This window comes from Cervus canadensis, chromosome 4 (assembly GCF_019320065.1).
Source record: "Cervus canadensis isolate Bull #8, Minnesota chromosome 4, ASM1932006v1, whole genome shotgun sequence".
Taxonomy (NCBI): Eukaryota; Metazoa; Chordata; class Mammalia; order Artiodactyla; family Cervidae; genus Cervus; species Cervus canadensis.
Window position 1 is genome coordinate 97,422,430 of NC_057389.1, and position 11,796 is coordinate 97,434,225.

Below are 11,796 nucleotides of genomic sequence, written 5' to 3' on the forward strand. Positions count from 1 at the left end.
GGCCTGGTGCACTGGGAAGACCCAGAGGAATCGGGTGGAGAGGGAGATGGGAGGGGGGATCGGGATGGGGAATAAGTGTAAATCTATGGCTGATTCATATCAATGTATGACAAAACCCACTGAAATGTTGTGAAGTAATTAGCCTCCAACTAATAAAAAAAAAAAAAAAAAAAAAAAAAAAAAAAAAAGAATCCACCTGCCAATGCATGGGACACGAGTTCGATCCCTGGTCTGGGAAGATCTCATATGCCTCGGGGCAACTAAACCCGTGCATCACAAGTACTGAGCCCACACTCTGTAACTAAGGAAGCTCGTAGACCCTAGAGCTTGTGTTTTGCAACAAGAGAAGCCTCTGCTTGAGAAACCCGCGCACTGCAACTAGAGAGTAGTTGGCATGCAACAACAAAGAACTAGCACAGCCAAAAATAAATAAAGAAAGAAAATCTTGATTTGTAGATGAAGACTGCACACTTCTACCAACAAGTTATGAAAATGTTCACTTTCCTCCATCTTTCCAACACTAGATATTATCAACCTTTAGAGATGTGGGCCAATTTGATAAGTGACAGAGAGCCCTCCTTTTGTTTCATTTCTTTGTTTATTAGTATAGGTGTTCTGTTTTTTGCTAAATAAATGCTGATTTTGTTAACAGGCTCAACCCTAGGTGGGATACTGATGTTTATTACCTCCCTGGCAGCTAGGCGTGCCATGTAGCATAATTCTAACCAATGAACTGTAACTAGTGTATTGGGGCTTTTGGGAAGTCTTTTGCTTTTCCTGATAAGTGGGAAGCCATATAACATTTACCAGGTCTATCTATGTATTCAAAACCTGATGATCCACTTCCTTTTCCTTTTTCCCCTGCTTTGAATGTAGACACAATGCCTGGAGCTATGGCAGCCATTCTGGCATCATAATGTGACAAGCATGAGGGTAAATAACTCTGTTTAGTAAGTAAAGTCGCTCAGTCATGTCCGACTCTTTGTGACCCCATGGACTGTAGCCTACCAGGCTCCTCTCTCCATGGGATTTTCCAGGCAAGAGTACTGGAGTGGGTTGCCATTTCCTTCTCCAGGGGACCTTCCCAACCCAGGGATGGAACCTGGGTCTCCAGCATTGCAGACAGATGCTTTACCGTCTGAGCCACGTCTAAGCCACAGTAAATGGCTTACTTTCATCTTGCAGCTGAAAGTATTCCTAAGTGAGGTACTGGGTGAACCTGAACTTCATTTTGTGTGCTAGTTGCACAGTGTATTTTCTGCTGTATGATAGTATTTGGTTTGTCTGTCTGGCTCCTCTCTACAGTGGGAGCTCCTTGAGAAAAGGGGCCACCTGACAATAACACTGACTTCTGTATGGCAGAGAAGACACAGATTGAGTGTTCATTAAGTATGTTTGGAAGGGATGTATGATATTATCTAATTACGTATGCAGATTGTTTTAGAATGGAGCGCTCAGGATGGATGTTTACTCTTTCAGGTAGATGGATGCTCCTGGTCATTTCCTGAACAGGCACTCTCAAACTCTCTGGTCTTTGTACTCCTTTATCAGTTTGAGAGATTCTCATCCCTAAAGCTGTGCTTCCTAATCTTTTTCATATCATGAATCACTCAGAACATGATAATGTTTGTTGTAGAACACTGCAGTGTAAATGAATGGAAGATTTCTTGCCGCAGAAGTAGCACTTGGGGAGTCTTGCTTCCTCAGACTTCACTGGGTCACCCCTGGGCCAAACATGTAAGCATCTCTGAACAGCTAACTGCCGAGTAGCCTTATTAGTCTGGAAGCTCTGCTTTGCCCTGCGGAGAGGTGGAGTCTTTTCTACTTCCCAGTAGGGAATATCATGAATACTTTTAAATTTATGCTGAAAGACCCACATGACTATGTAACAAGTATCAGTGTTTGGCTCCATCTAGTGGTCTAAAATGGATTTGGATTTCTAACAATCCAGGATTTGACAAGTTGCGTCAATCTATTCTTGTTGCTGTTCAGTCACTAAGTCGTGTCTGACTCTTGGCAACCCCATGAACTACAGCATGCCAGGTTTCCTTGTCCTTCACTATGTCCTGGAGCTTCAAACTCATGTCCATTGAGTCACTTGATGTCACCCAACCATCTCATCCTCTGTCCACCCCCTTCTACTCTTGCCTTCAATCTTTCCCAGTATCAGAGTCTTTCCCAATGAGTCTGCCCTTTGGATCAGGTGGCCAAAGTACTGGAGCTTCAACTTCAGCATCAGTCCCTCCAATGAATATTCAGGACTGATTTCCTTTAGGATTGACTGGTTGGGTCTCCTTGCAGTCCAAGGGACTCCCAAGAGTCTTTTCCAGCACCACAGTTCAAAAGCATCGATTCTTCCGTGCTCAGCCTTCTTTATGGTTTAGCTCTCACATCCATACTTGACCACTGGAAAAACCATAGCTTTGACTATATGGACTTTGTTGGCAAACTGATGTCTCTACTTTTGAATATGCTGTCTAGGTTTGTCATAGCTTTTCTTCCAAGAAGTAAGTGTCTTTTAACTTTGTGGCTGCAGTCACTATCTGCAGTGATTTTGTAGCCTAAGAAAATAAAATTTTTCACTGTTTCCCCATCTATTTGCCATGAAGTGATGGGACCAGGTGCCATGATCTTCATTTTTTGAATATTGAGTTTTAAGCCAGACTTTTTCACTTTCCCCTTTCACTTTCTTCAAGAGGCTCTTTAGTTCCTCTTTGCTTTCTGCCATTAAAGTGGTATCTGCATATCTGAAGTTGTTGATATTTCTCCCGGCAATCTTGATTCCATCTTGTGATTCATCCAGCCCACATTTTGCATGATGTACTCTGCATATATGTTAAGTAAGCAGGATAACAACATACAGCTTTATCGTACTTCTCCTTTCCCAATTTTGAACCAGTCCATTGTTCCATGTCTGGTTCTAGCTGTTGCTTCTTGTCTTGTATACAAGTTTCTTAGGAGGCGGCTTCCCTTGTGGCTCAGCTGGTAAAGAATCCACCTGCAAGGTGGGAGACCTGGGTTTGATCCCTGGGTTGGGAAGACCCCTTGGAGAAGGGATAGGCTACCCACTCCAGTATTCTTGGGCTTCCCTTGTGGCTCAGCTGGTAAAGAATCCGCCTGCAATGCGGGAGACCTGGGTTTAATCTCTAGGTAGGGAAAATCTGCTGGTGAAGGGAAAGGCTACTCACTCCAGTATTCTGGCCTGGAGAATTCCATGGACTGTGTAGTCCATGGGGTTGCAAAGAGTCCGGCATGACTGAGTGACTTTCACTTCTTAGGAGGCAGGTAAAGTGATCTGGTATTCTCATATCTTTAAGAATTTTCCTCAGTTTGTTGTGATCCACACAGTCAAAGACTTTAATGTAGTCTGTGAAGCAGAAGTAGAATTTTTTTTTATTTTGAATTCAATTCCAAAAGGAAGGGAATTGCTTTTTCTATGATTCAGCGGATGCTGGTAGTTTGATTTCTGGTTCCTCTGCCTTTTCTAAATCCAGCTTGTACACCTGGAAGTTCTCGGTTCACATACTGCTGAAGACTAGCTTGAAGCATTTTGAGCATAACCTTGCTAGCACGTGAAATGAGTGCAATTGTACAGTAATTTGAACACTGATATTGCCTTTCTTTGGGACTGGAATGAAAACTGACTTTTCCAGTCATGTGGCCACTGCTGAGTTTTCCAAATTTGCTGACATATTGAATGCAGCACTTTCACAGCATCATCTTTTAGGATTTGAAATAGCTCAGCTGGAAGGGTTATGTAGGCACACATAATTTTCTTTCTTTCTTTATTTTTCCTTTCCTCTTTTCCTTCCAAGATCCCTCTCTCCTCCTTCCCTCTCTCCCTTACTCTTCTCTCTCTTTCTTTTCATTTCCATTATGGTTGGAGAACAGATGTGTTATTATATTGAATTTTTGGAATTATTAAAGTGTACTTTAAGGTGCAATCATATGTTTAAATCTTATAAATGTTCTGAATTACATAATTACATAATTCTGTTTATTGTGGATATAGACACATACATATAAATTTAAAAAGCATTTTGTAGGTCTTCCATATCTCTGCTTATTGTTTTATCTGCTGCATTTATTGGTTCCAAGAGAGATGTTAAAATTACTGATCTAGAAAGCGGGGCGTTCGGCTTGCGAGCGGGAACTTCTCGGTCGCGCCCAGAGAAAGAACGATTTAAAAATGGGTGATGTTGAGAAGGGCAAGAAGATTTTTGTTCAGAAGTGTGCCCAGTGCCATACTGTGGAAAAGGGAGGCAAGCACAAGACTGGGCCAAACCTCCATGGTCTGTTTGGACGAAAGACGGGTCAGGCTGCTGGATTCTCTTACACAGATGCCAACAAGAACAAAGGTATCACCTGGGGAGAGGAGACGCTGATGGAGTACTTGGAGAATCCCAAGAAGTACATCCCTGGAACAAAGATGATCTTTGCTGGCATTAAGAAGAAGGGAGAGAGGGAGGACTTGATAGCTTATCTCAAAAAAGCTACCAATGAGTAATAGTTGGCCACTGCCTTATTTATTATGAAACAGAAGTGTCTCATGACTTTTTATGTGTACCATATTTAAATTGATCTCACACACTAGAATTCAGATCATGAACGGCTGATGGAATAATTCTGTTGGACAGTCCTGATTTAAATAAGATTGGTTTGTGGCTAAACAAAAAAAAATAAATAAATAAAATAAAATTACTGATCTAGCTATTACTCCCTACAGTTCTATCAGTTTCTGAGAATGTATTATTTCTCTTAAAATTTCTTCCAGTTGTGGCTTTCTCCATAAATAGAGAAAAAATTAAGTTGATTTTGCATACATATTTCAAGCCATTGTATTGTATACCTTAAACTAATACACTGTTATATATCAATAATATCTCAATACTGCTGGAAAATTTTCGTTCCTTTCTATGGTGCAATAGTGTCTCTTCATCAGCTTTCATCTCAACAGAGTTTTACACTGCTCTGATACCACCTCACAATCTGTAACACCCATTGTTTAACCACAGGTTTCTAGGGGGACATGGTGTCCCAAGGAAATGGGTGGGTTCTTCTGGGGGATGGAGTAAAAATCTCTACTCCAACATGTCTTCTCATTGCAACTTCTGCCTTTACTTGAGTTTTAATCTTTTCAGCGCTTTCTTGGGGATCATTTTTTTTGGGGGGATGGTTATTTCCTGGTATTCGTGTTTCCTTCTACATTCTTGGGAGCAAGTCTGCAGCCTTGGTTTGCCAAGTTGGCAGGAAGTAGGGCTGTGTGGTCTCTGGATTTCATTTATAAAATTCCAATTTTATTGATTTATTTTTTAATTTCAGTTTTACTGATATATAATTGACATAGTCCATTGTATAAACTTAAGGTATGCAGTGTGATAACGTGACTTACATATATTGCAAATAACTAACATGATAAGTTTACTTAACATCCATCATTTTGTATAGATACAAGAAAAAAAGGAAAAAAATTTTTTTCTTGTGATGAAAACTTTTGTCAGTTTTACACAGCAGTGTAAACTAATCATCATGTTGCATATTTCATCCCCAGTGGATTTTGAATTATGATTTGAAAGGTCATTCTTCCACCTAGTGGGCACTTTTAACCTGACAACTCGTATTCCACTTCTCTGGGAATGGTTTCACATTATTTCTTTTATAAACCTGTCTGCTTAGTTTTCTTGGATTTCTCTTTCTGGAACTTATATTATTCTTTTATTTTATGTCTTTGCGGTTTTTTTTACCCCCCCCCCCGGCCCCCCCATCTCAAGATTCTAAACACTTACTCCTATATTTTGCTTTAGTGGTATTACAATTTTATTCTTTATATTGATATATTGATCTGTATGGAATTTATTTTGGTGTCTGATAGAATACAGGAACTTAACTTCTCCCGCAAATGTTAGCCATTTATTCAAACACTGTTTATTCAATAGCCTATCTTTCCTCCACTTACTTGAAATGTAAAATATTGATTTCTTAGTATGTTGTGATATCTTTTTACTTTATTCTTTTATTAATTATTCACCTATCAATTGACCCTCTTGAATTTTCTAGGTAGGCAATCACATCTTTTGCAAAACAGTGTCAGTTTTTTTCCCCTTTTTTAAGATTTATGTCTTTGTCTTTTGCTCCTATTATTACTGATTGATTGCTTTAGACTGTGGCTTTAGATTCTTGTTATAGATTTGTGGGGAGACATTTTTTATTAATTTCTTTTTTTTTTCATTTTTTAAAATTTCATGAAGTTAAATAAGCTTCTTTCTCCAACTTTAAAATAAAATCAGGAATGGTATCAAACATTGTAAAATGCTTTATAGACACAGGCTGCTTTACACCACTTCACTTTTACAAAGACTTACCTTAAAAAGACCTGTTTTTAACCTATTGTTAGGGTAGGAATAGAGAGGAACATGTAGAGAATGACTTGTGGACACAGAAGGGGAGGAGAGGGTAGGACAAGTCGGGAGAGTAGCCCTGAAATATACACAGTGTGTGTGTATAGAGTGCTCAGCTGTGTCTGATTTTTTGCCAGCCCATGTCCTGTAGCCTGCCAGGCTCCTGTGTCCTTGCAATTTTCCAGGCGAAAATACCATGTGTAAAATAGATAGCTAGTGGGAAGCCCAGCTTGGCGCTCTGTGGTGGCATAGAGGGGTGAGAGGCTCAGGAAGGAGGGGCTATGGACACACACACACACACACACACACACATATATGTACACACACTTACGGCTGATTCAAGTTGTTGTATGGCAGAAACCAACACAGCAGTGTGAAGCAAGTATTTTTATTCAGTTAAAAAAAAAAGACTTGTTTTTGCTTTGAAATGAAAGAAATCTGAAGAGGATTTTTGCTTTTACAAAAAAGCCAAGAAGCTAAAACAGCATTCAGCTTTTTTTGGTAGCCAGATGAGTCTGTATAGAGGCAGCTGAATCCCAAGCATAGAGTGGCCCCGCCCAACTCCTTCCCTGGGAACCGCTTGGCACCTCAGCAAGGAGCTGCTGAAGCTGTGAACCATGTCTGTGAGCATCTGTGCTTTATCTAGATGTATTTTGTGTGTCCTTTAGCAAGATGTATTCTGAGGTAATCGCTTCTAGCTTTATTGCCCTTTTTCAGTTTTACAAAATTTCGTAGGAACGCTCTACTTTTGGATAGTGGGAGAAACGTGTTTATCAAGATGGTAGTGAAATTTTTCTCACTAATCTGTTAATGTGGTAAGAAAATTTACCATTCTTATATTCTTGAAATAAGTTCCACTAAAATGATATTATTATTCTTTTAATAGAATGCTGGGTTCTATTTACTGATATTTTATTTAGAAAAATTGTATTTGTTTTATAAGGAGTTTTTTTTCCTCCTTTCCCATTCTTTTTCCTTTCTTCCTGTCTTCCTTTTCTTCCTTCCTCACTTCTTTCTTTCCATCTTCTCTTACTTCTTCCCTCCTTCCATGTTTCTTCCTTTTAAAAAATATTCTAGTTTGTGTAAATTTGGTGTCATGGTTATGGCAGCTGCCAAGAATATTGTGGTCAGGGAAAGCAAATTCATACACCAAATCTATGTCTGTCTCTGTTAGGACAAACTGCTAGATAGAAGTGCCCAGTGTAATCACCTGGAGTGAGCTGATCCCCTACATGATAGAAGTGCCCAGTGGAATCACCTGGAGTGGGCTGATCCCCTTCATGATAGAAGTGCCCATTGTGATCACCTGGAGTGGGCTGATCCCCTTCAGGATAGAAGTGTCCAGTGTGATCACCTGGAGTGGACTCATCCCCTTCATGATGGAAGTGTCCAGTGTGAGCACCTGGAGTGAGCCGATGCCCTGCATGATAGAAGTGCCCAGTGTGAGCACCTGGAGTGAGGTGATCCCCTTCATGACAGAAATGTCCAGTGTGATCACCTGAAATGGGCTGATCCCCTTCATGGCAGAAGTGCCCAGTGTGATCTCCTGGAGTGGACTCATCCCCTTCATGATAGAAGTGCCCAGTGTGAGCACCTGGAGTGAGCTGATCCCCTTCATGACAGAAGTGCCTAGTGTGATCTCTTGGAGTGAACTGATCCCCTTCATGATGGAAGTGTCCAGTGTGAGCACCTGGAGTGAGCTGATCCCCTTCATGATGGAAGTGTCCACTGTGAGCACCTGGAGTGAGCTGATACCCTTTATGATAGAAGTGCCCAGTGTGAGCACCTGGAGTGAGCTGATCCTCTTCATGACGGAAATGTCCAGTGTGATCACCTGAAATGGGCTGATCCCCTTCATGACAGAAGTGCCCAGTGTGACGTCCTGGAGTGGACTCATCCCCTTCATGATGGAAGTGTCCAGTGTGAGCACCTGGAGTGAGCCGATACCCTTTATGATAGAAGTGCCCAGTGTGAGCACCTGGAGTGAGCTGATCCTCTTCATGACGGAAATGTCCAGTGTGATCACCTGAAATGGGCTGATCCCCTTCATGACAGAAGTGCCCAGTGTGACGTCCTGGAGTGGACTCATCCCCTTCATGATGGAAGTGTCCAGTGTGAGCACCTGGAGTGAGCCGATACCCTTTATGATAGAAGTGCCCAGTGTGAGCACCTGGAGTGAGCTGATCCTCTTCATGACGGAAATGTCCAGTGTGATCACCTGAAATGGGCTGATCCCCTTCATGACAGAAGTGCCCAGTGTGACCTCCTGGAGTGGACTCATCCCCTTCATGATGGAAGTGTCCGGTGTGAGCACCTGGAGTGAGCCAATGAGCACCATGATAGAAGTGCCCAGTGTGGAGTGGAAGTGAGCATCCCCTTCTCCAGAAGTGGCCCAGTGTGTGTGAGTGTGAGCTGATCCCCTTCATGATAGAAGTGCCCAGTGTGGTCACCTGGAGTGGGCTGATCCCCTTCATGACAGAAGTGCCCAGTGTGATCACCTGGAGTGGGCTGAGTGGTCTCCCTGGGAACTGGTACCATCACTGCATCTGCCTTTGACAGGGGAGGCACTCAGCAGCGGCTGTGGCCAGAGCGACCTCTATGAAGGAAAGTCCACAAAAAGCCTCCGTCTTATTTCCATGGCCACTTTGTACCTAGACTTAATGAACAAGCACTGGGCGGTTGGGGAAGAGGCTGACTGACATTTATGAGAACATTCTCTTCAGGAGATGGATGCTGTCTTCTAGGTAGTCTACTTCTTTCCAAGTCCTAGACCAGCTGGCCAATCTATTAGCCACTGCATGTGAACCCCTGTAGACCCACATCACAGGCCATCCTTCCTTCCATACAACACGGACCACCAGATGTCTTGTCTGAAGTTCCGTCTTTGGGAAGATCTCCAAATACTGTTTTCTAGGGTTTCTAGGGTTTTCCCTGAGTGGCTGTCCACTTTAGACTGGTGCTGGCATATTGCACTTTTTTCTCTTCAGTTTATGGTCATAGGGAATACCCATGAGATCACAGAATAGTGGCAGGCCTGGCAGCAAAGCATTAGGGGCAGGTCCTGTGGAATCTGACACACACACACAGGTAGTTTATTTGGGCCTTCTGGAACCACTCAGACCTTTCTAGGATGTACCTCTTACATGTCATAATGAAATGCTTCTGAACACATCCAGTTATTTGATTTGGTGGTTCATATAACACCCAGTTCCTAATGGGCAGTTTAGTAAAATTATTTCACAAAGCAGGTTATGGTTTTAATTGGATGTCTCATTCATCAGTATTCCCTGTATACATTGTCTTCTCTTGTCTTGAGGTCACTGTTCTGATTTAATTTTCATGTTTGTGAGACTATTCTTGAGTTATTTCCTTAGAAAAGACATGTTTATGGTGGACTGTATGAGAAATGCATTAGAAGTATGGTTATCTTTGGCAAATAGCCTGTTCTTTCTTTCTGGAAGCTCCTAAGATTTTCTTTTGATAATCACAGTTCAAAAATTTTACAGGAAATGTCATATTTATGACCTTAAAAAATTAACTCTGCTTGGTACTTAGCTTGGCATTTTCAATCAGAAAATCCAAGTCTTTTTTTTCAGATAAGGAAAGTTTTCATGTATTATATCTTATATTATTACTTTCTCTACTGTTCCTTTCTTTCATTTTGGAACGATTATTATTCACTCTTTTTTTCTCCATGCTTCTTTTCTTGTCATGAATATGTGTTTGTGATGTTATTTATTTATGTATTTACTAACAAACATTTTTGAGCACCTCCTCTGTGCCCAAATTCAGGCACTTGGGTTATATCATGAATAACACAAAGAACCCTGCTTGCAAAGAGCTTGCATTTTAGTGAGAAGAGATAGATGATAAAGAAGTAAATTCCATAATATATTTGAAGATGATGAGTACTAAAGAAGAGATGAGTAGGGTAGGGCAAGGAGAGTTGGGAGTGGTATTAATAATATAGGGATGATCTGCAATTTTAAATGGGTTGTTCAGGGTAGGCCTCTTGAGAAGGTGAGAATTAGTAAAACAAGGTGAGGAAGTGAGCCTTGCAGGACCTGGGGAAGAACATTCTAGGAGGCAGCCAGTGCAAAGGCCCTGAGAAGGGAGTGTACCGTGTGTGTTGGGTGAAGAGCAAGAATGCTGGTGTGACTGGTACAGAGTGGATATGGAGGTTCTGATGGATAACAAAACCTATAGGGTCTTATAGACCACAGTCAAGACTTTGGATTTACTCTGGCTAAAATGGGAAACCATTGTAGGGTATTGAGACAGAAGAATAACTTGATCTGACTTATTATAAAAGGAGGAGAGGGTCAGGGGAAGGATGAAGTAGAGGGTTGGAGTTAGCAGATGTAAGTTATTCTATGTAAAATGGATAAGCAATAAGGTCTTATTGTATAGCACAGAGAATTATACTCAATATCCTGTGATAAACCGTAATGGAGAGGAATCTGAAAACCAATGTGTGTGTATATGACTGAGTCACTTTGCTGCACAGCAGATATTTATACAACATTGTAAACCAACTATGCTTCAATAAGATAAAAATTTTTTAGTATAGTTTCATAAAAAATAAGAAGATCTCTCTGGCTAACCTGTTAGGCCTAGATTGTATAGGTATCAATTGTATAGGAATAGATTGTAGAGGTAGAAGTGGGAGAACTAATTGGAAGTGATTCTTTAACAACGAGTGTGATAGTGGCTGGGATCGGGGTGGTAGCAGTGGACTATAATGGCTAGCAGAGTTTCCACCAGCTGAAATGAGGAATGCTATGAGAGTAAAATCAATAATTTGGCTTGGGATATGTTAAGTTTGAGAAGTCTAATGTTTCAAGTGGAGATATTGGGTAGGTAGTTGGATATTTGAGTCTAGAGTCCAGGAGACAAATTTGTCAAAATCTATAAATTTGGGAGTAACTAGTATATGTAGTTAAGTAGTTAAAGATATAAAACTGGATGAGGTAACTGTATTGGTCAGAATAGATGAGGCTTCTGCCTTGGTAACAAATATCTCCCAAATCCAAGCAATTGATACACAGATGTTTGCTCAATGATATGAAGCTTGATGCAGGTCTGGGCTCATTTCCAGGACATCTGTCTTTTATAGAGTGATTCAGCGAACAGGCGGCTTTGGTTTTTTGGTCCCACACATCAACATGAGGAATTCTCTAAATAGCTACAGCAGTAGAAAAGACAGCTGGCAAATTTTATGCCAGGCTTTGCTGGAAGTGACCTGTCTCTTCTACTCAGTCTATTGGCCAGAACTAGTCACATATGGTCTTCTAGTTGCTGGGAAGGAGTGGGAGGAGCTGTGGATGTCATCAGGGAAGCCAGGTAGTTAGAGGGGAAAAGAAGGTCATGGAGGGGAAGGGGAGCTAGTAAAGGAGAC

At 41.2% G+C, this 11,796-nt stretch overlaps 1 protein-coding gene across 1 annotated transcript; it reads left to right on the plus strand.

Moving 5' to 3' along the window:
* Window positions 1–4,126: 4,126 nt before the first annotated feature.
* Window positions 4,127–4,582, plus strand: LOC122440592 (cytochrome c). Its single transcript, XM_043467035.1, has one exon. It carries the CDS (start codon window positions 4,190–4,192, stop codon window positions 4,505–4,507), a length of 318 nt encoding a protein of 105 aa, XP_043322970.1. The 5' UTR covers window positions 4,127–4,189; the 3' UTR covers window positions 4,508–4,582.
* Window positions 4,583–11,796: the final 7,214 nt, after the last annotated feature.

Bases quoted from the DNA above. Each gene is read 5' to 3' on its own strand.
- LOC122440592 (XM_043467035.1), top strand. From the start codon at position 4,190: ATGGGTGATGTTGAGAAGGGCAAGAAGATTTTTGTTCAGAAGTGTGCC.